This window comes from Lissotriton helveticus, chromosome 3_1 (assembly GCF_964261635.1).
Source record: "Lissotriton helveticus chromosome 3_1, aLisHel1.1, whole genome shotgun sequence".
In the NCBI taxonomy this organism is placed as follows: domain Eukaryota; kingdom Metazoa; phylum Chordata; class Amphibia; order Caudata; family Salamandridae; genus Lissotriton; species Lissotriton helveticus.
In genome coordinates, this window is record NC_136061.1 from 1,846,177,373 (window position 1) to 1,846,200,310 (window position 22,938).

At 44.0% G+C, this 22,938-nt stretch overlaps 1 protein-coding gene across 1 annotated transcript in view; it reads right to left on the reverse strand.

Annotated features, from left to right (window-relative positions):
- Window positions 1–22,938, reverse strand: part of LOC144823891 (mucin-2-like) — a 209,393-nt gene that overhangs the window by 169,562 nt on the left and 16,893 nt on the right. The window contains exons 4-9 of the mRNA XM_078682784.1: window positions 15,074–15,164; window positions 14,125–14,234; window positions 8,404–8,620; window positions 5,557–5,682; window positions 1,338–1,455; window positions 227–365 (exon numbers count right to left, since the gene is read on the reverse strand). Of these exons, the coding sequence (XP_078538910.1) occupies window positions 227–365; window positions 1,338–1,455; window positions 5,557–5,682; window positions 8,404–8,620; window positions 14,125–14,234; window positions 15,074–15,164 (801 nt within the window). The remainder of the gene's footprint in view (window positions 1–226; window positions 366–1,337; window positions 1,456–5,556; window positions 5,683–8,403; window positions 8,621–14,124; window positions 14,235–15,073; window positions 15,165–22,938) is intronic.

Genomic DNA, 22,938 nt, shown 5'->3' on the forward strand with positions numbered 1-22,938 from the left:
GAACTGGATGAGCTTCTCGTGGTATCCGGTACCTCAGGAGAGCGCTGCAGTGGCTTTCAATGCGCACGAGTTGAACAGGTAACATGTACAGAGCATGTTCTCTAACTTTGTAACAGACTGTTCCAACATTTCCTCCTTGACCTTGAACAGCTAAATTTATAGGTTCATAATCCCCCTTTGCTGTCACCCAAAAACATACCCGCTCAATTATCTGAAGAATAATTACCTTTGAGAAGACATAGTAACAGTCACCGTGGAAGGTGTATTTCTTCCCATCAAAGGTTGAGATATGCGAACCTCCTTCCACTGAGCAGACGCCAGGGCAGGGGAGGTTCTTACACACCCACTGTCCAGAATTACATACACTGGAAGAAAACAAAAAAATATGTGTCTCCTCAAAACTTGTGGACGAAGTAGTCACGTTAGAGTGACCTAGAGGGAAATATGAACTAATTGCCCTGAAAATTCATGTAAATGGAAGAACATGCTTCTTACCTAAGAGACAGGTTGGCAGTATCTTGGGCAACAGGATAATACATGATTTTTTTTTCCGGCGACACCATAACATGACCTAACCATGTGGAGCACTGTCCCTTGTCCAGAACTCAAATACAGAACTGACTCAAATACCATAGCGAAAATTAATATTGGATGAGGCTCAAGGGCAAGCACTACCCCAGAGCACTCCGGCTTAAAATGAACTGTGTATGGTAAGTTAACCCTGAAAAGAACATATGAATAAGCAACCTCTGAAAATCTTTGTTGCGTTGTTGAAGATACCATATGCATAGGACCATTAGAGCAGTAACTAAATCCCATAGGTTTTACCCAGCTAAAAATAAATAACAGCCAAGTCCTACGTGACTTCGAGCTGGGTGAGAAAATGCAGCGTCTACGTCTGGGCAAAGAAAACAGAGGCAGGCAATAAGATGACCCCATGGTAAAGTCTAGGTAGACTCCCACGGTTGAAGACGTGAGCATTCATGTTATTGGCCAAGATTATGATAGAAACGTCTCATCAGAAGATGACTGGTCGTCTGTTAAGCCACCACAACCCCCCCCCACAGGCAGAAGAAAGATTTCCACCCCAGTGCATGTATGCTGGTACATAATGTGCGAATCTAGCTCTAAAGCTGGTGCGTTAGTAAACCTACACCAAAGATACCAAAAAGGCCCTCTGCTTAGCTTAGGAAATCGTCAGTAAATACCGCTTTGCCATCTTTCCAATCTAATTTTATCTTATCAGGAACAGAGGGACGTGAGAAGCTTTGCAGTGAAGACGCAAGCCAATGTCGTTTACGCATTGGAGAAGATCAAAATTCACACACAATCCTTACCAGTCCTCACATTCGTTGACTATCTTTTGCCCTGGCGAATACAGGATCCCTTGCAGTTTGCAGTGGCAGCTGCTCACTGGCACACAGCCGTGTCCTGTAAGGTCGTCCACAACAGTGCCTGCAATACAGAACATATGCACAAAATAAAAACATATAAGAAGTCTATATGTAAAATTCACACCACAGCATGCTGATCTGTACAGGCTCAGCACAACCAAAGAACATTAATTATTAGCACAAGTCAATCAGAAAGGCACTCTAATTGCATACTAATCCAGTTTGTGGGCCATACTAGTGCTAATTAACAAACAATGATCAAGAATGAATAGCATTTGCCAAGTGTGTTACTTGGTACACATGGTAACAAGGAGAAATGTTCTGGTTCACTCCAGAGCAACATAGATATAATGAAGTCTTCCACACGACTGATAAAGAAACAAGATTTCCTAGCTAAAACAGAAAAAGGGACACTGCGTTGTTGTTTGTTGGCCTGGGCAAAATGTTTAGTTCTGCTGGCGGAATCGGATGAATTTACTAATTTCACGTTACTCTTGTGACGCGAAATTCCTTAATAAATTCTGCTGTCAGGGTGGCGGAATTAGTCAGACGTAAAGTTAGTTTCTAATGATAGCTGGAAGAGGGAGCAGTCCCTCTATGTTTAAAAATCACTGCAGAATAAAGTTTAAGTTTTTAAACATAGATGACTTCTCCCTCTTGTGACCCTTTTTAGAAACCACTGCAGCGCATACATCTCGGCGTCCTTACATACTCTGCAGTAATTATGTAAGGGCAGAGTATGTAAGGGCAGCGGGATGTATGTACTGCAGTGCACACCCCTCTGCCCCTTTACCAACTATGAAGTTTATTTCTGAATGCAAGGGTACATGTTGCCCTAAGAAAATAGAGCCAAATGCCCACTCCACCCCGTCGCACAACTCCACATCCTTCAGTTGTACCAAGCCTCCTGTACAAGCCTTAGACAATCTGGTACTCAAATCGTACTACACAGTTCTACCATCAGGTTGTGGTGTTGTAAGTAATGGAAATGTAGTCTAGAATAAAAGAGTTTGGGCCTTATTTAAAGTGTTGTGGATGGCATACTCTGTGACAAGGGTAGCGGATGTCCTGTCTGGCGTATTACAGGTGCTATGTATCCTATGTCACTTGAAATACAGCAGGGGGGATAGTTGTCATGTTTTTGACTGGGTATCTCATCCACAAAACTCGAAATTACGCCTTTTATCCCCGCTTTAAGTCCTATACTATAACTCAAAACCCTATTTCATCTACCAATATGCTTGCCCGCGTCTTAAACAACACACCAGACCTAGTTGGAACACACCTACTCCAGTGTGGCATTTTCTAGCTTCATAACTTTAAATGTTAACTTCAGGATCCTTGATGTCACATTCAACAAGAATTTCCCAGCTCCTACTCTCCTTCATTTCAGCTTGGGGCACTGCATGCTGGTCTAGATTCACATGTCCCTGGTATCACACCCTGCAGCCTAGGGCCAGATTCATTCTTCTCTGTGGCTGATGTGCACGCTAAAGATCAAGGCCGGAATAGCGAGATAGGTAAATATCGAGGACCAAATATGGAAACCAGACTATCGGAAGGTAAGTTATTGCAGATTTTCTCTCGCTAACCCTGAGTGTATCTTGGCATATATATATATATCACTTCAAGGTATGTAAATGTAGTGTTAATAATAGTAAATCTATACTTTCCTTTACATGCACTTACCTTTCAATACTCAGGTCCTTGATGTTTTGCACAAAATATTCTTCTGCCACTGCACTTATAGCCTTGATATTCAGCAGTACAATCTCCGTGTCCCTCATCACCTACTTTTCACGACTCTTAAAACATTCAAGCCCCGCAGTATCTTTGCTTGCACATCAACTAACCAAAATGCATCTAGCTCTTGTTATTACTGTCCCCAATTACGATGATGACAGTGACACAGTAGAAAGATTGTCGTTGCATGACTCCGACAAACCGAGAAACATCAAATTCTCCATTCAGGTGGCTCCTTAAAGCAGTGATCCCTGACATGTGATTCTACTGTTTTTATGAATGCTGAACAAATGCCTACCAAGACTGCCTCATGCACACCTACACTCTCTACCATCCATCATCCCTACTACAGCCACTCTTAACCCATCATGCCGACTCTTCCAAGATACTGCCCCATAATGCTTCAAGACCAACCCATACACATCTGTGCATACAGAATACATTACAGAAGACACACCGTGAGAAGCGCAAGAGAACGGGGTGCAAAAAAGAAGTTGTAGTCAGCCATTAGACCACTCGTTGAGTGCAGCCCCAACTTGGAGCACAAAATAATTGTATTTTTTTATTAATGTTATTTAAATAAACTGTGTAGGACAAAGACCAGGGTGGGTAAATGGGGCAGTGTTTTATTTACCCTTCTAATAAAGAGATGGAAAACAAAATTTAGTAAAAAGAGTGAAAATGAGGGCAATAGGAATATGCAAGTCTATCTGGGAAATGTTAAAAAAGGGAGCACAGATGAAAACGTGGGACAGAAAAGAATTTGCAACAAACAAAAACAGCAATTAGTGTTTCCACGCTGGTTTAATTTTAGCTGCTCCACATCCACAGAACCCTCTTCATCTCTGCAGATCCCAAAGAAGGTTGTTGTTTCTCGGTTTTGGGACTCCACCTATGAACATGCTGTCTTCTGACATTTGCAGTAAAAATAATTACAATACCTTCAGGAAATTGAAACGCACCATTTCTAACCACCAAACAATCAATATGCGGTAACTGACTCCACAAGCCTCGCCAATCCCTCCCTCCCATCCTAGTTCTACATACCACTAACATCAAGTTGTCTTCAGAAGTGCTTGCCTATTTAGGTAGCACTTACAAACCCCTTTTGCCACGAACTAACTCACCATGACTTCAGAGAGTCCTCCCCTAGATTCAGACTCCCCCATTGTAGCCCAAGACTTTGATAATCATGCTTTGAGGTAGTTCACTCTGTACCCATTGCAACTGCAAATTGAATCAAATATCAGCTTCCTAATCAAAGATATCTGTTCAAGATTCTGACTCTTTTGTTCCACTCTGAGGCTGTTCCAGCATCAGGACCTCATGTTCATCGTTCAATCCAATGTGCTCAAACTGTTCTTCTGCCTGCACGGCCTACCCTCTTCTAAGCACATACGTCCTTCTGAGAGAATCAGGTCTCCTTAATCCAGCCACAGAATGACCTAGCGTCTTTATGAAGATGCAGGCTTACCTGATCTGATCCACTGATCCCCTGATCTAGCAGTCAGCTCCCCTGCTCCCTTCAACTAACGAATCCAGATACTAGCTCCAGTGACATCCTGATTTCTGTTCAGTCATACCTGATCCCTGGATGTAGTTTCCAGCTCTTTTGAGCTTGCTTCTGAGCCATCTTATTTGACTCCCGCATTAAATCTCAGTTCTATATTTGCAGCTAATTGCTTTGCAAATACAGTCTGGGAGGGATTTGATGGATCTGTGCGTGAAGCAAAATGTTGACTTCTGTATTTCTAAAGCAAAGGTGACCAATTTCCATGTTCATGATCAGAAATTGATTTTCAAATCAATCCCTGAGCCTTCTGTACCTGTTCTAAATCGAACTGAAACTTCATTTTGTGTCACCTTTACCATCCCATTTGCTCTACTCACACTTCCACCTCTGGTGTTACTGCTTTTCACTCACTCAAATTCAAGTTTCAGTTGCTGACTCCCCTTGGACTGTCTTCTGTGATGTCATGATAGAAACTTAGTTTTTGGTGAAATCTGAATGTAACAGTGCAGAGCTTCCCAGTGAGTGAACCACTCCCATATGCGGTGTGCGACCATATGGATTTTCACTCCCATATGTGACCAACCCATGTTGTGGAGGTTACAGACCATGCACAAGTGCAAGCAATGTCCAAGACCAGAGAGCTATTTGTGTGACCTTCCCCTGTTCCCTTCTAGGTACAGCAATTACAGCATATGCTTCAAACTCAGTCAACTGTGACCCACTGGCCTTTGGTGCAGGCTAGTGACAGTAATTGAGAAAGCTCTTCCATAGGGAAGGAAATTATACGTAGAACATGCAAATTGCCTTAATAGTCTACTATTAGTACATGGCATCGGGCGGCGGCACAGAGATGGGACTGGTCAACTTGCAAGGAGTCATCAAAGTGCCACCAGAAAAGTAACCCACCTTCAGGGCAGAAACAGCCGTCCATGTGGTGCTCCTCACAAAGGTTGTGGAGATCCTGGTGGGAGCAGGTGTTTATGCATGGTGAGCCGCTCTCCAGGTAGATCATATTTTTGGGGCACTGTTTGGCTGAAATACACAAAACAAAGATCTTGTGAATGTCTACCATAGTTAGAGGCACCAGGGCTTGGGTCTTCATTCAAGCATCAGTGACAAAGATTGCTTCGACATGCAGCTTTTTAAAAGGGGATTCTCAGTCATGGGTGTGCTCAGCCCGTCCTCTCTCTCTCTGTCAATCAATCAATCAATCTGTCAACCGCACTAATCATTTTCTCTCAGTCTCTCTTTTACAAGTTGTCCTGGTAGATATTTATGGGAGCAGATAGACCATCAACAGGTGAGACAGCTGCTGTAAACTCATCGGTCCATATCACTGCTGACCCAAGTGACTACTGAGTTTCTGATCTATGTCTGCACCGGGATCCTTTGAGCCACTTGCAATATTAAGGTTCTTCTCCCCCTTTGTCTCCCCAAACTCCTTATGAGTTTATGCATGTGCTGGAAAATCTTATTTCAGGAAACATCCACAATCTGCCACCCATAGAGGGATCTTGGCGTGAATCGCTGAACATCGCGGTAAAGCAATCTGAAACTTTCAGTTCTACAGAAGATGCTCCCTCCACTCTCCACTCCCCCACTCTCACAGGTGTTGAAAGTTGTATCCTGCTTTTTTTTTTTAGATAAAAACCTTGCAGAAAATCTTTCCTTTTATTCCTAGAGATACTAGAAAGACTGTGGTCTCTTCATTGATTCTATCTAAATTGGATTATTGTAATGTCCAGTCTAAATTACTTGATAAACTCCAAGCAATTCAAAATGCAGCAGCCAGATTGGCCTTGAACATCCACAAATTCCAGTGGATTTCTGCAGGCCTTCGGGTGCTGCATTGGCTTCTGGTGTGACAACGGATTAGGTTTAAGGCTCGCTGTCTGGTCCATAAAGCCTTGTACAGAGAAGGACCGGAATTCCTGTGGAAGACTTTCAATTGGCACTCACCAGGTAGACTTTTACAGTCAACTAATGCCAAACTGATAACCATCGCAAGAATTTGGAGAATGAAATGGGGAGGAAGGAGTTTCATCAATAGCACTGCTAAACTATGGATCTCCCTCCCACTGTATCTTAGGTCTATACCCACTCTACTTGCTTTTAGAAGGGAATTGAATACTTGGTTGTTTAGGAATTAGTAATGCACCAGATTAGTAACTCATTGTCCGCCAAGGCACCTTCGGGTAGATGTGCGCTATAGACATTTATTTAACATACCGTAACATGTCTGTAAAAAGGTACCACCACACTGGCAACAGTTTAACACTCATGTATAGCAAAATGCATTTGAAAGGTGACCATCAAACTTTGCTGTAGGGCCTTAACTATGCTGCCACACGTGTTGCTGTTTTTTCAGTAACTTATGATCTGTGTGAGCTAGATACTATTTTTTTTTATCTGAAAATCATGCAGCAGATTAACGATTATGTGGCAAATGCGGCGAATCCATAATTATGTGGAAAATGCCATAGCCTCGGAATCATATAATTCTAGTGCCTCTGTTGTAAGCCACTTTGCCAAGTATGGCATCCTTTATGTACCTGAATACCTCTCCAGGACCCATCTGAGTTTTGGGAGCCTGGGTGCTACTGAAAGAGGCAAGTCAAGCATTCCTTTTGTGCACCGTCCGCACTGCAGTACAGGTCCAAAAAATACGCTTACAATTCTACACCTTCCTATGTGCTGAAGTCGGGGGTGTGTGAAAGGAAAGAGAGGGGGCAAATGCGAAAAATATCCACTGCCAATAATTGTCAAGTAGACGGGCTTTCCATGCCCACGTAGAGAATGCGGAAGCACCCCAGAGAAACCTCCTGATTATCCCTTTAACCTTTCACAAGCAATTATTCCCCAGCGCTACCCTCACACAACTGTACTTGGAAACAATCCCTAAATGTAATCGGCCGAGAATGCATTGAGGCCAGAGGTAACCAGAGAGATCCGTGCAAGGGGCCTGTAATCCAGTAGGTACGTAATTGTTTCCCTGTCTTGGCCTTGCAGCCCTAGATCGATCAAGTAATAAGATCTCAGGGAAAAACAATGGCGAGCAGTAACAGAGAGTGGTGTTTGCTTTTTTACAACTGGCAGGTGAAAATGGTCCAGGGCGGAAGTACGTGATGCCTGCGCGCGCGCCACATCCGCTGCTGATGGAGGCGCCGTGGCTACAACAGCGGTCTCCCCTGTGACCGTGGATCATTGTCCCAGTATTTCTTAGAATGCGCATATCTGGAAATACCCCATTGTGCTGCCAGGGGCGACTGGCGTCCCTTTACTGAGAATTGCGGGGCTTATTCACATGCCCCTTGACTCCTTGAGTCGCTGATGTGTCACTTTTGATGTAAGAAAAAGTGACGTACCGGCGGCGCCAGGGGTGTGTAAATAAGCCTCACAGGGAGCTTAGGTGTAGCTAGGAATGTATTGCTTGTATCTGGCCCTGTTGAACCCAGGATGTGTTGGGTGCATAGCATTGGGACAGTGCGGTAATATTTTGACATTCCAATATGCATATTTAGTATTTGAAGAACAGAGAAATAAAGTGATTTGCTCCAAATAATGCTATATTTTCGTTTTTGTGACAGAAGCCGAGATTATAGCCATGGTCTCTGGAAGAAAAGAAGCAACAAACACAGTCACTACACCAAACCTCCTCCACTTTAACTTCCAAAGTGCCCACCAGTAAAGTGCTTCATCATGGACAGCAATTCATATGGCAGCAGGAAGAGTGTCAGGGCCGTCCATACTTACGGCAAAATTGGTGGCTCCTCCAGTTGGCGGGACGGCCCCCCGCGTGGGAGCACTGGCGGGAGAACTCCGAGATGGTGCTGCAGAGGCAGAACGCGTCCTGGTCCTGGCTGCAGGTGCACATGTCCTGCATGCAGGCCTGGATGTAGGTCTCCTGGTTCAGGCGGCTTTGGCAGTCTGCGAAGGCCGGGAGGCTCAGCAGGCGCTCACACTCTTGGCGCTGAAAGGAAACACATCCGGGAGACGGTCAAACACTGTCTTTTACCTGCCCCAGGCCGTGCGGTGTCCAAAGAGGGAGGCCAGGGGAAAAGGAAGTGCCTGTCACCCCCAAGGACGAGTTAAGGGTGCCATGCAATTACTTCGCAGTGTTTACATTGGTAGTCCTTACACGGCAGGTAAGGATACCAGGAGTCTTTACATCTCAGGGAGGTTTTTAGTTGTTTTACATCGCAGGCCTTTTCTTCACAGGTAAGTTCTTCTTTCATTGTTTAAAAACGTGTTCTAGCCTCGTGTTTGTGTGCGCATATGTATGTATAAATCAATATACATATATTTATTTGTATAAATATACATATATATATATATATATATATATATATATACGTGCACATTTTTATATATATGTATATACCCATATTTATAAATATATACATATATTTGACATATGTACATGTTCTTTAGAAGGAAATGTGACTTTACATATATATTAAAATGTTTAGGTTTAAATTAATGTATTTACCAATTATTAATGAAAGTACTTTTTTAAATCTATAATTTTAACTTTAACATGCAACATCAGTACAAATTAATTTAAGATATTTGATGAATAACATATAGGGTAATGAAAAAGAGAATATGAATTCATATTATGTATCAATTAACATTTAAAACATATTTTGAGTTTGGGTTTTAAGGGTGGTAAGGGGATTTTAGGGTTCAGGGTTGGATAGGATTTAGGGCAGATCAGAATGTTTTTAGGAAAAGATGTATCGAAACATATGTTACTTTAGAGTCAAGAATATATGTATTTAAGAAGCATTGGTGGAGATTCACAAACATTCTGATCTGGGTAAATACCACAAAAGTGACGCTAAGCAGCACAAAATATGTTTTCCCTGATTCACTTTCCAGAAAGTACCCAAAAAGTAACCCAAAGTAGCACAAAACACTGCTTTGCATTATGTTGAGTTAAGGGGACATTGGATGGGTGGTACCTGCCTACAACAACCCATGCATTTTTACACTAAACCCTATCTACCGACATTAGTAGACAGGGTTTAGCGCCAAAAATTAATGCCGCTGAAAAGCAGGTGTTAAAAGGGGAAATGTTTTTATTTCTCCTTTCTTTTCTGACCTTGCATGTGGAACTCTCATCGAGTGGAGGTGTGGAATTGTGTTGAAGATATATATATATATATATATATATATATATACTATATATATATATATATATATATATATATATAGAGAGAGAGAGAGAGAGAGAGAGAGGAGATGTATTTTTATATTCTAATCTAATATATTAACTAGTATATTAGTATATTACTATATTCTTATGTGTTAAATTATGGGTTGTAAGTGATATTTACCAGTCTATTTGCAAAGTAAAGGTACTCCTAATGTAAAAAATGTGATGCAAAGGCACTCCCAATGTACTGGTCACGATGTTAAGACTCCCTGAGTAACTGCCTGGTAAGTAATGAGGTACAGTCCAATATGAGACTCAATGAATATTGTGCAGTAGAGTTTTGCACGGGTAATGGGTGTCTGAATTCCCATCTCTGAATTAATACTTGCACGCTTCTTGAAATGATTTCATACCTTTGTAATTAACCCATTTGGTGATTCATCCTTTAGACGGGGGCTTGACTTTAATTTTAGTGAGTAAAAGCATCAGGCTATCTTGCATTTTACAAGAGAGGCCACTAAAAATATTACGCAGAGAGGGAGGCTATACTACACAATAGGGTTGACTAAATTGTGTGGCCGAAAAGTACAAATCATGTGGTGTAGTGTGGCTCATTTTGTGATAGTAATATTCCCCTCTTTTGTCATTTTAACACACATTAAAACTGTCTGGGAAATAATGTTATCTTATTTGTACATGTGTAATACCTGAATACAGTAGTCAGCTATTAAAAAATGTGAACACCGATCTTCGTTCTTCTTCCAGCAGCTTCTGTTCTAATTTGTCACAGTGTGTCATATGTTCTAACACTACCCATCGCATGTCATTTGGGGTGTGTTTCTTTTCATTAAAGTGCGCTGTCATCCTCGTGCTTGCCCTGTGGCACTTGATGTTGCTACGGTGCTCACATATTCTTGTGCTGACCTTTCTAGTAGTCATGCCTACATATTGTAGGTTACAGCTAATCAATCAATCAATCAATCATAACACTTTTATAGCGCACTACTCACCCGGATGGGTCTCAAGGCGCTTGGGGGAAGGGGTCCGCTACTGCTCGAACAGCCAGGTCTTGAGTTGTCTCCTGAAGGCGAGATGGTCCTGGGTCAGCCGAAGGTGGATGGGGAGGGAGTTCTATGTCTTGGCCGCCAGGTAGGAGAAGGATCTGCCTCCGGCGGTTGCTCTTCGGATGCGTGGTACGGCGGCGAGGACGAGGCTAGTAGACTGTAGCTGGCGGGTGGGCGTGTAGAAGGTCAGGCGGTCGTTGAGGTACTTGGGGCCCAGGTCGTGGAGAAACTTGTGTGCGTGGGTGAGGAGCCTGAACGTGATCCTCTTCTTGACGGGGAGCCAGTGCAGGTCCCTCAGGTGGCCGGAGATGTGGCTGCGTCGGGGGATGTCCAGGATGAGTCGGGCGGAGGCGTTCTGGATTCGTTGGAGTCTTTTCTGTAGCTTGGCTGTGGTTCCGGCATAGAGGGTGTTTCCTTAGTCCAGTCGGCTGGTGACGAGGGCCTGGGTGACCGTCTTCTTGGTTTCGGTCGGGATCCATCGGAAGATCTTGCGAAGCATGCGTAGGGTGTGAAAGCATGATGAGGAGACGGCGTTGACTTGTCTGGTCATCGAGAGGGAGGAGTCCAGGATGAAGCCCAGGTTGCGTGCGTGGTCTGTTGGCTTGGGAGTGGTGCCCAGGGCTGGGGGCCACCAGGAGTCGTCCCAGGCGGAGGGCGATGGTCCCAGGATGAGGACTTCCGTCTTGTCTGAGTTCAGTTTCAGGCGGCTGTTCTTCATCCACTCGGCGACGTCTTTCATCCCTTCGTGTAGGCTGGTTCTGGCGGTGTCGGGGTCTCTGGTGAGGGAGAGGATCAGCTGGGTGTCGTCGGCGTAGGAGATGATGTTGAGGTTGTGTTGGCGTGCGATGGCTGCGAGAGGTCTCATGTAGACGTTGAAGAGGGTGGGGCTGAGTGATGAACCTTGCGGTACGCCGCAGATGACTTTGGTGGCCTCGGATCGAAACGGGGGGAGGCGGACTCTCTGTGTTCTTCCGGTGAGGAACGAGATGATCCACTCCAGTGCCTTCTCTTGGATGCCAATGTTGCTGAGGCGTTGAACTAGGGTGCGGTGGCAGACAGTGTCGAACGCTGCCGAGAGGTCCAGGAGGATGAGTGCCGCTGTTTCCCCGTTGTCGAGGAGGGCTCGGATGTCGTCGGTGGCTGCGATGAGGCTACATGTGATCATGTATATATCACCCCTGAGCTGTTGCATGTGGTGCACTTTCTTAATTCCCAAGTTGTTTCTACGTTGAAAGTCACCTTCTTCGTGGTAGCAGTTAGGTGGCACACTGCAGTTGCCACATGAGTATCCATACCAACTAGGAGCAGGAATAAATTAATCGCTCACTAGCTAGGTATTCTTAGCATCACCATCACCACTCCCCCCAACACTGCACTACACAATTTTTCACAAAAAGTGCTCCTACGTACTTCGGCAAGTTGCAGCACGCCCCAGACAGTAGCTGTCTGGGATGGCCCCAATGATGAAGCATGTCAGCTAGGGGCAACCCTTGGTGAGTGAGTGGACTCAAGAAGACAATTTTCTCTTCTTAGATTCGGGTCATTGTTTTGCACATTTAGCAGAAGCCCTTCCCTTTGGTTAGGTTCTCAGATCTGTCATTTACAGATTCGTTAATAACTATATACAGTCTGGAGGATGAACATAACGTCTACCTCCATCTCCCCCATTTTTGTTTATAATACAGTAGTCAGCAACACAAATAAAAGGTTACCAGTTAACCTTTGCAAACGCACTGCCCTGTACTACATGTGGCACTTTTTATTATCTTTTGATCCCACTGAGCAAAACATTTTTTTTTAAATTGCTAATTAGGCAGTGATTGGTGGAATATGTGGCAAGTGTGGTAAATAAGTAATTATGTGGGGAAAATGCCAAGGCCTCAGAACCACATAATTCCAGTGGACCATGTTATAGGTCTTTGTGTATTGACTTGCTTCAGCTTGGACTTTTCAATAAAGATTGTTCTACAAAATGTACAACAGCTTCTCTTTACTTCCATTCATCCACCAGTGCTGAACTTCGCCTTTCCGCATTCACTTTCAGACAATCAGAAACTGATACGTCCTCAAGAACCTTGTTCCTTCTATGAAGATGTATCAGAGCTACTATCTATTGATGTGCACTTCTGCTAAGGATCCACTATGAGTCGCCGTGTTTAGTTAACTGAATGGGAGAGGTACAGCTCTGTTCAGACATGAGACATTTGAGCGGTGGCAGAGCAGCATGGATGCGGACTCACCAAAACGTAAGCGGAAGTGGCATCATGCACCCTTTGATATTGAACATAGTCCCAGATTTGAACCCTTGTTCCGCTCGGTGTTAACGTTTTGTTCTTACCACTTCCTACTTTAGAGCACAAGTAGTAAGTACACTGCACTAGGGGTGACAAAGGGCAAGGCAGCGGTAGCATTTGCTCATCTTTGTTTTTCCTTGTGTTCACCCATGCATCTTTGCCTGATTGGAAGATTTGGGAGCATAGGGCACACATTGTGGGCTGATGTTGGCAAAGGGAGTGACTGGGGAGGAGACATGAGTTTTGTGGGTGAAACATTGGTCCTGTTGAGAGGACCTCAGGGTCTCCAGTGTATTTATATCTGCTCTGGTGAGCCCTTGAAGGGTTTTCAGTATTTTAGACTTGGTTTAACATTGTTTTATTTGCATGCCTGTCTCACTTCAGGTGATGTCATCAAAGTCAAAGGAGGTGTCGTCATTGTAATCACAAGTTCTCGATTTATGTGATGTCATTTTGCTTCAAACATTGTGTAAGGGTCCTTCTCAGGATATTGTCAGTGGTCCAAACCAAGTAAGGCCATTACTGCTGCCACAATGATTTTTGGGAAACAATGCTGTTGATCTAGTGTTTGGTGACTTCCTTAAACCCCCTCCTATTTCAAAAAGTATTAGATGCTCCTACTTAGACCTACTCATAGTATTTTGTTTCCTCTTATGTTCTTTCTGTGGCTCTTGATAAGTGGCAGCAAAGCCCATTTTAAGCACTTTATAAATTCACCAGTCACTTAGCTGGAGCTCTAGTTACACTTCTTTGTAGCTCGTCTCTCTTTGACTGTGAGACATGCAAATAACATGCTCGTGACAAGTTGAGACTGCTTTTGAACCTGACTGAACAGGGCATATTTTCATTCCATGATCTAATTTTCTATGGTGAAGTAAAGGATGTTTGATCTGGTTTTCCACCTGTATAAGACTAAGCAATGCCTAAGATTGGTCAAAACAATGAACAGACCACTTACGTGTTGGGTGCAGGTGGTTCCGACTTGTGTCTCGTCTGGGTCAGCGCACTCATAGTTTGGTCTGTTCACCCTCTGTAGGTTCCCGAAGGTGATGGGGCTATACTGCTGATCTGTGACAGGCAATAAAAATAATAGTTCACACTTAAAAACCAACACAGCATTTAATCACAAGCATGCTGGCTGATCATTAGAATGTCAGCACTGGAGGTGTGGAGACACAAAGGTGAAAGAGTGAGTGAGAAAGGCAGAGATGGTCACATTGAAGCCAACAAATCGAATTTCATGCTTCAGAGTTTGTCATAGTCTTTCATGTGATTGTCTTCATAAAAGTGAATAGTATAACCCACTATTGATTCACGACTAGCCATTGTTGTTATCCCGTTTCATGGCCCCTTCATTTCTTTGGCTTTCATGCTCATCGCACAGTGCCAGCCTTTCTCCTCCACCTTGCCTCTCAGAGTTCTGCCTCAAGCCTCCCTCACTTCTGCATTCTGAAGAACTCCTCCCCCCGGTTCCTTCGGTGCCCATCCTTATTCGTTTCATCCCCTGTCAATCTGTGCCCCTCTTCCTATGCATTTCCTCCCCTCTTAAGGAGTCTTCCCTTTTTCGTTATTTTCTGATAGTTTAGAAGCATTGTTTTCATCCTGTCTTGCAGCTAGTTTTGCCTCCTGTCCCTTCCTATCTTACTGTCTCTACAACTTCCTCTTTCCTTTAACTTTCCTACACCTTGTCCAGATGTTACAACCCCCCTTCCTTTTTCCTCCCCACTCTTCCTTCCTGTCTGTTTTCTCCTCCCTCACCTGGACTTCATACACCCCTCTCTTCCTTCCACCTTGAGCCCTCATGTCATGCTTCTCATCTCTTTCCTTCTCTCTCCCCTGGCCTTCACTTACTCTTTGCCATACATCACTTTGTCTACTGCTTATACAAATAGTGTGAATTCACTTACTTTCAGCTATAAACTCGTTGTACAGCTGCTGTCCATTGTAGTCTCCACAGAGGCCACACGTGGAGTTGTTAAACTTTGCGTCTAGCTCCAGCTGTGGTGAGGAAGGTACAACAATGAAGAAAGGTTATTTATGTACGGAAGAAACAGCATCATCATGAGATGTGCAATTATAAAGCACAAATTCATCCCTTCTGGCATCTTGGCCCTGAAGAGGAAATCTTTATTATCAGCAGCTCAGTAGTACTCATTTTATCAATCTCAGAAGGATCAAAGTCCTGACAGACCGCCGGTGAATGGTTAGAAGGAAATAAAACAAGCAGTCCCTAAAGGAACACATAACCACCTATAATGTAAGTAAACTGTAGTTGGCTGGTGCTCCTCCACATAAAATGGAAATGATGTATCAAGAGCAACAACCACTAAGGAGCCAGGAAAAAATAGCAACGCAAGAGTGAACCAATGCCAAGCAGCGGGAGGGATTCCACACCGTACACTGATTAAAGCAGGTCTTTGAGACAGCGCATGGCCGCTGCCTAGGTTTTGACCTAATAAACTAACACTTTTACAATATTCTATTCTGACGGATTGTACTCAGCAGAGGATGAAACAGCAGCTGCCAAATCTCTATGCTGCCTGCAGACGTGAGAATCACATGACTGGCACCTTCAAACCACTGCGACTACACATCTGCTTGGATAGTCCAGGAAACCAATGGATGCCAGAGGCAGGTGACGATATCACAGAGAAAGCAAACTCTACATAACCTGACCAATTAGCATGACCTTCCAGACAGCTGATTTTCGTTCTGCTGATGATACTCATTGCCTTGAAAACCCACCTGAAGACCTACTATTTCTGGGGGGGGTAAAAGCCCACGTTTTGTGAGCCCATGTAGCCCAGTATTACAGTGTGGCAAGTTATACCCCGGAACAAGAAAGGTAGAGGGTTTCTGAAAATTATATTTTACCACAAAGAAGGAGATACCGCTAGACAAGGTACCAATCAGCATGTTATCATTTCTAAATCTTTCTCTCAATGTCACACATAAGGTAGATTACTCGTTGACTGTGTAGCTGCCATTAAAGTATTACCTAAACACTTTGATTTGCTTAGTTCCCAATGTATTACTTTATCAAGTTTTGCTTCTCAATAACATTAGAAAAGGAAATAAATATTGCCTAAGCCAATGTGTCACATCCAATGACAGGTAGTCAGATATAATGTTTACGGGTGGCATCCACGAATGGTGATCATGAAACACATGTTGGCTGGCCTTTTTTCCTCTTGAACATTGAATTCAGATTGATATAGGGAATGATCTTGTAATAAATCTATGTATTTAAATGATTTAGTATCTGGCTAAATCTCAAGACCGAACATTAAGAGATTTATCTTGAATTATTCTGCACATTCTTGCATTGTCTATGATCTATCTTTCAAAATGTATCACTTTAAAGCCTGCCTCATTGACTTTACTAATGCTCACTAAAAACACCTAGAAAAGCATTGCTTTCTGTACATAATGCGTATGGGCGCCAGCACCCCGTTCATATGGGCTTAGGGACCCGCCTTCACCTTTTTCTCAGGAAGAGGAGTGTCTGTCAGGATGAAAAAAAATCAGCCTGACAGACACACTTCTTGTTTGGGTCAGGCAGCCAGGAGCTAGAAAACACGCATGCTCCTGGATGCCTGAGCTGAGCTTTGCCAGGCTGAGGATTTCACAGCCCTGTGGGTGTGACCTCCTCAGCCTTGCAAAAGTGCCTTGAGGGGGGTGTCTTTGATTGTCTCGGACCTGGGCACTTTAGTATTAAGCCCTGAAGTACCAAGGGTTGAGTGTTAATTAGAGACAACTCGTAACAGAGTGGGGTGGGGTCAGCAGTCTCACTGGACATATTCCACTCAGTGACCAGTGAGGTAAGGCAGCAGTCCTAACCCTCTTGGGATGTCAGAGACTTCCCTCTCTACATTGAAGTTAAGTTGTCTGTGTTTTATATGTTTAGCTCGTTCTTGAGTGTATGTATGAATGTATGTATATTTGTTGGTGAGTGTTGTAAATGGGTGAGTGTGTGTGAATGTGTGCGAATGCATGGGTGAGAGCTAGTGTGTATGTGTGCGTGTGTGGCCCTCTTTCCCCGTCCCTGGTAAAATTACTGGCTGCCTATAGGAAGCAATGAATTAAATGTTACAAAGAGCATAATTAGTGATTGTACATTAAAAATAAAAAAACAGTCCTTGTGTGTTTAAGGAAGTACTTCTAGGAAGGGGGGGGGGATACATCAAACACCAAGTAGAATGAATACGGTTAGAGAGTAATACTTATCTGTATGGAGCCAAAACAAAAGCCATGTTTCTTTTAATTAACTAATAACAACAAGGCATGCAGATAGCTGTGCTGTCATGACAGATATAATATGCATTGGCATGGGCAATAAGTCTCGCCTTTGGGACCTTATAAGTGTTTAGACAGAGATTAAATATGGTAGCCTCTCTGAGGACATAGGCATCACATATGACTGACTGACCAAGACTTCCTGAATTGTCAGGAGCCTGATAAGTGAGTGACTGTAAAGGCCTCACTGGTCTTCCATGGGCCCTGGCCTTCTCTGGCCCTACTGCAGTCGAAGTGTGGAGGGCAGGTAATGAGATGTGGCCCCAATAGAAAAGGTCTGGAAGGGGATTGCCCAGCTCCATTTGGCTTCAAATACTCATAAATAATGCAAAGGGAAAGGACTACAGCGGAGAGTGAGTGCTGCTTTAAATACAGTATGTATTATAGATTTGGGGGGTGGAGAAGTGGCGCGCAGGAACGGGAGCTAGGAATGCTGCCTATAAAATAAAAGTAACGTGCATACTCCAGGGCGGAGGGTGGTGTTGGGTGAAGTGGAAGCTCTGAAGGCAGTTTAGTAATACGAAGTGTATAGTTCTAGCAGCTTCTGGAGAGTACTGACAGACACTGACAGTAACGGGGGCGCTGGGACGCCCCGTTGCTGGGGTAGCCATGCGCTATATAAATAAAATTAACATAACATAACACTGAGTCAGTGGACAAGTAATTGTGCAAGGTATGATTAGGAAAGTAAAAATGTGTCCAGTTCAAAGTTTTAATATTTATTTCATGGTATGCAGTTTGGATTTGAGTCAACTTGAACAGTACTTACCTGATGTCCTGCGCTGTTATCATTGGGTGAATCGTTTGCAGTGATGTTATCATTATGCCTTTTAGTAGTATTAACATTTGAAACAAAACCTACCTCTTTTTGGTCACAGAGGGTTTGCAATTACATGTATCCAAAATACTGAGCATCATTCCCTTGGTGCACAATGGTGTGTTTCTATTGAAACATCAGTTTTTATTTTCGTTTAAGCAATTTGTGTAAACGCTTAAACAAAGACCTCACTAATGAACGAAGTCTAAAAGGATCCATCCTTTCGGCTTCCTGTGAGGTAAAAATTGATATCCTTCTAGAGTCTTCAGGCTTGGCAACATGGGTAACAGTTTAGTCTGTTGCTGCCACTGACACTGAGAGACAATGCTGCTAGAGTCCTCCAAATCTGAGTGGAGAATTTCTCCCCAGAAATCATGGGAGTATTACCACTGTATATCAGGGGGACTCACATGACCATTGGAGCCCACTCATCAGGAGACCCCAATTATCCTCTTGAAATAACTGCTGCTTTGAAAACAGTGCTTGTGACGCAACTATCGATGTTAATGAATAGTGAATCAAAACCTTTCACAACCAAGAAAGAACAATTCATTCCACCCTGCTCCTTTGTCCAGTCCATCACCTGGGGGATGTGTGAAGCATCTACACAAAATCGTAACCTTTTAAACACTTAAAAGCAGCAGTGGACGAATTTGTTTCTCAGAAATGGTGTTGCAACGCGTGTGTATCGTTTTTCATAACTGTTGATCCGTTTAAACCGGGACCAGCAATGGATGGGACCAGCAATGGTTTTATAGAATTTTTTTTATTATACTGCAGCTGAGGGTGGCATGGCAGGCTTTGTTCATATTTATGGAGTAAATGCCATTGCAGCAGAATCGCGTCATTTCAGTGGCAGTGCGTATTGTGAAATCAGATTTTCTGTAGGTAACGTTGTAATCCCGGGAGGAAAAAAAAACTACAATAAAAATAAAAACCAAAAACAATTATCACTAGTATTTCTGTGTGATAGTATTAATCAAGAAGGGATATCACAGCGAATACCTCTGATCGTAATACACAAGAATAGAATCCATGCAGGGAAAATGCTGAAAAATATTTTGGGGGGGGCTATTTCTTCCAACCACAGACAGAGTGGCTGTAAGAATTGGTGAACACAACAAAAGCCTCATTTACAATTAATGGTCTTTTAAAGACCTGTTAAGTACTAGGGTGCGGCTGCAATTAGATGCTCGCCAGCCCGCGAAGACGTGTCAGCCCGGGCTGACACACACGAGGGGGGCGGGGGGGAGGCTGGGCTGAAGCCCCGTGAGCCCAATGGGTGTTGCGCGCCTGCCCAGAAGCACAGGTCTGTCAGTGCACACCCCACAGACCTCTCGCAGCGCTGGTGCCTAGCACGTGCCACTTCCGGTGCGGTCGCTCGCTCGCTGCACAGATCCCAATGAGCCATCACAGTTTACACAGCTGAGGGCCTCGGCTTCTCATGCTCGGCTGCCCTAAAATAACACACGTGTGCAGTCCGGGCTTCCGATGCACAAGCGCCAAGAAACAAATATGTCCCCAGTTATGAGGGCGCTTCCGGCGCACCCCACGCATAAATGAATTCAGATTCAGGAATACAACTGGGCCAGTCCTATTTACCTGGCAAATAGGCATTTTGCATAAACGTGCTTTCACTCTCCTATCTCCTTGTCCTTTAGTGAGAATGCAAACATTAATCAACATTGCTTGCTCCCATACACTTACAGATATTTTTTCGCAAATCTCCCCTTGTCGTTTATTTGATTTCAGTGGAATTTTGTCAGAATGCCTACCTCATTCTCTTGTAACTGCCGCAGACTATAAACAGATGACCTGCGGTGCCCTTTGCAAATGATCACAACAAGTAACATTTGAGTTCCCCTATAGATACTATGTATGTATCTCACGAGTCATGGTAACACAAATCCAAAACCGTTTTATTGCTAATCACTATTTGAATAGGAATAATCAAAACTGGCGAGCACATTGAAACTTCCCTTTCTTTAGAGTGAAGATCTGTGGGCGTATTGAGATATGACGCTCGTTTTCAGTTTGACAGGAAGTTGCATGTGGTATGCCTTGGTGTGGCACATATTCATACTTGACCATAAATGTTTATGCATATATTGCTAGAAACCGCATTTGTCAGGGCGAAATAAATGTGTTTAATGGTGATGCATTTTATAGGGCTAGAAACACACTGGAGAAATCAACAGCTTGTTTAAACTTGTTTCTGGTCTATTTTAAGATGTTTGGGTGGATGGATGGGACTTGCGGCTTTTGATTGTTTTCTGAAGGCTGCCAGGTCGTGTTTCTCTTGTTTTATTTTTTCCTGGAACAGGCAGGACCGGACTGGCTACTGGGCAGCTTGGAATGCTGCCGCGCTGCTGCCTGTTTTTACTGCAGTGGGGGCTGATTTCGTCCATGGAGACCTGCGTTTGCTTCAAAATACTGAAAGCAAAACGAATTTCGTTTAGCTTAAGCAGGTCCCTATTAACTAAATCAGGCCCCAGCTCAGCAGCATTCCTAACTGCATGGTAGCCAGTCCGGCCCTGGGAACAGGTGTGCATTTAGTTTTTCTTTCTTGAGTTGTGTTCTCCAGGCCGGCACAATAAATTACGGGCATCGAGGCTCGTTTTGAAAGTAGGCAGATTGGGCTGTTGATAGGGACAGTACAGCTTGAGTTGCATACCAGAAGCTGGAACTTAGGGGCATATTATCAAGCAGGGCGTTAAAATTATCGCCATTTTAGCGGCAGAAAACTGCCGCTAAAGCGGCGATAATGAGCTTGATAATATGCCCTGGAGAATTCCAATAGAAGCCCATGTTCACAAACACACCCATGTTCTATTGGAATTCACAAAGCCCCTGTGTTTTTTTTCTTTTCTGAAGGCTGTAGGCTGGGTAAAATGTCTTGTGTTGTTTCCTGATGGCTGCTAGGTTGTATATTTTTTGGGAAGGATCTCCTGCACGGTCTGTATTGTGTTCTCGAGCTTTCTAAAGGCCAGTAGGTTAGGTGTTGCTTGGTAACAGCAGAATCTCGAGTTAGTTGTTGAAGGTGTGTCGCCTGCTTCAGAATGGTCGGCTTTTAGCATGGGCGAGCTGGGTCCAGGCCATTGGGGACATACTTCAGAGAGAGAGTAAGGAGCTGTCTGCTTTCATGCAGACAGCAGAGTGCCTAGCGCCTGGCTTTGGGTGCTCCAAGTGCTCTTTATAACACTCATTCATCCGGCTTTCTTATTCTCCCTTCACCCTCTCGCTCCATGCTACCACTCACCAGTGGTGTAACTAGAGCCAAATCACAGTGTGGGGCAACAGGGGGGCGGCTAAGAAAAAAATTGGGGTAGGGGGCTGACTCTTCCAGCAATAGTTAGAGAGGAGATGCAGGAGCTCTAGAGGGGGTGAAAAAACAACAAAGTCTCATTTACATGCGAATGGTCTTTTGAAGACCTGTGAAGTACTCGGGTGAGGCTGGCTCTGTGTGTGCCCGGGAAGCTGTCTCAGCCCAGGCTGCCACACATGACAGGGGGGGGGGGCTGAAGCCCTTTGATCCCAATGGGCGGTGCGCGCCTGCAACACAATATTAACCCCACCCCCTCCAACTAACAACGTGGTCCACCAGCGTGAGGAGTTAGTTAATCTATGAGTGATTCAGGTAGGTGCTGGAGGTGCAGACGTGTTTGTGTTCTGAGGCAAGTAACAATTCTGGTGTAATGTAGATGTTCAGGGTCTGACCCCTGAACACAAAAACAGTGCTCCCTGATGCTCATGGATTGACAAGCAGCAGTGAGAGCGCCAAATGTCTTTCCACCCAGGGCGATATCCTGGCAAAAGCCGAGTCTGGGTTCAGGTGGTACAATAGACGGGTCTTAAATAGTTTTCAGGCAGATAGCTTGTCGTGTCTTAGTGTTGCTGCTTGAAACGTCTTCTCTAGGAGCATAAGACATGTCCTCTGAAGAGGTTCTGAAAGTGCCCATGGTTTTATGCTCAATGAAACAGCAGTTCTGTCACCCCATGAGCGGACGCATGTATATTTTGTAAGTTAAACTGTGTAGTAGAGTTTTTAAGGTGCACACTGTGAAATAAGCAGTGGTTTCTGGTATACAGCCTTTACAACGAAACTTTCACAACAAACTACCATTACAACGCAACTTTTACAACGCAAACCATTACAACGCATAGCGCTGGGTGGCTCTCTAGGATAGGGAATAGGCTTAATGTACTATCCAACACCTTCCCTACTATCCACGGGGACTGGAGTTGGAATAGTAAATTAAACTATTCACTATCCAGCACCCAAAAGCATTATGCGTTGTAATGGTATGCGTTATAAAACTTGCGATGTAAAGATAGGCGTTGTAAAAGTATGCGTTGTAACGTCATACATCCGTGGTTTCCAGGCTTGCGTGTTTTGTGCTTTGCGCGGGTATGCATTGTAAACAAACTTGGAGCCAGACGTATTTCTGATTTACGAAGCTAAAAATGGAAGTTGATATAATGCGGAAGAGCACAAAACAAACTAGAAGGGCTACACTTGGGCCACATGAAAGCACTCACCCACCCGAAGCAGAAGCCACAATGTAACAAACTTAGGGCCAGCCGTATTTCTGATTTACGCAGCTAAAAATGGAAATTGATATGATGTGGAAAAGCAGAAAACAAATTAGAGGGAAGTAT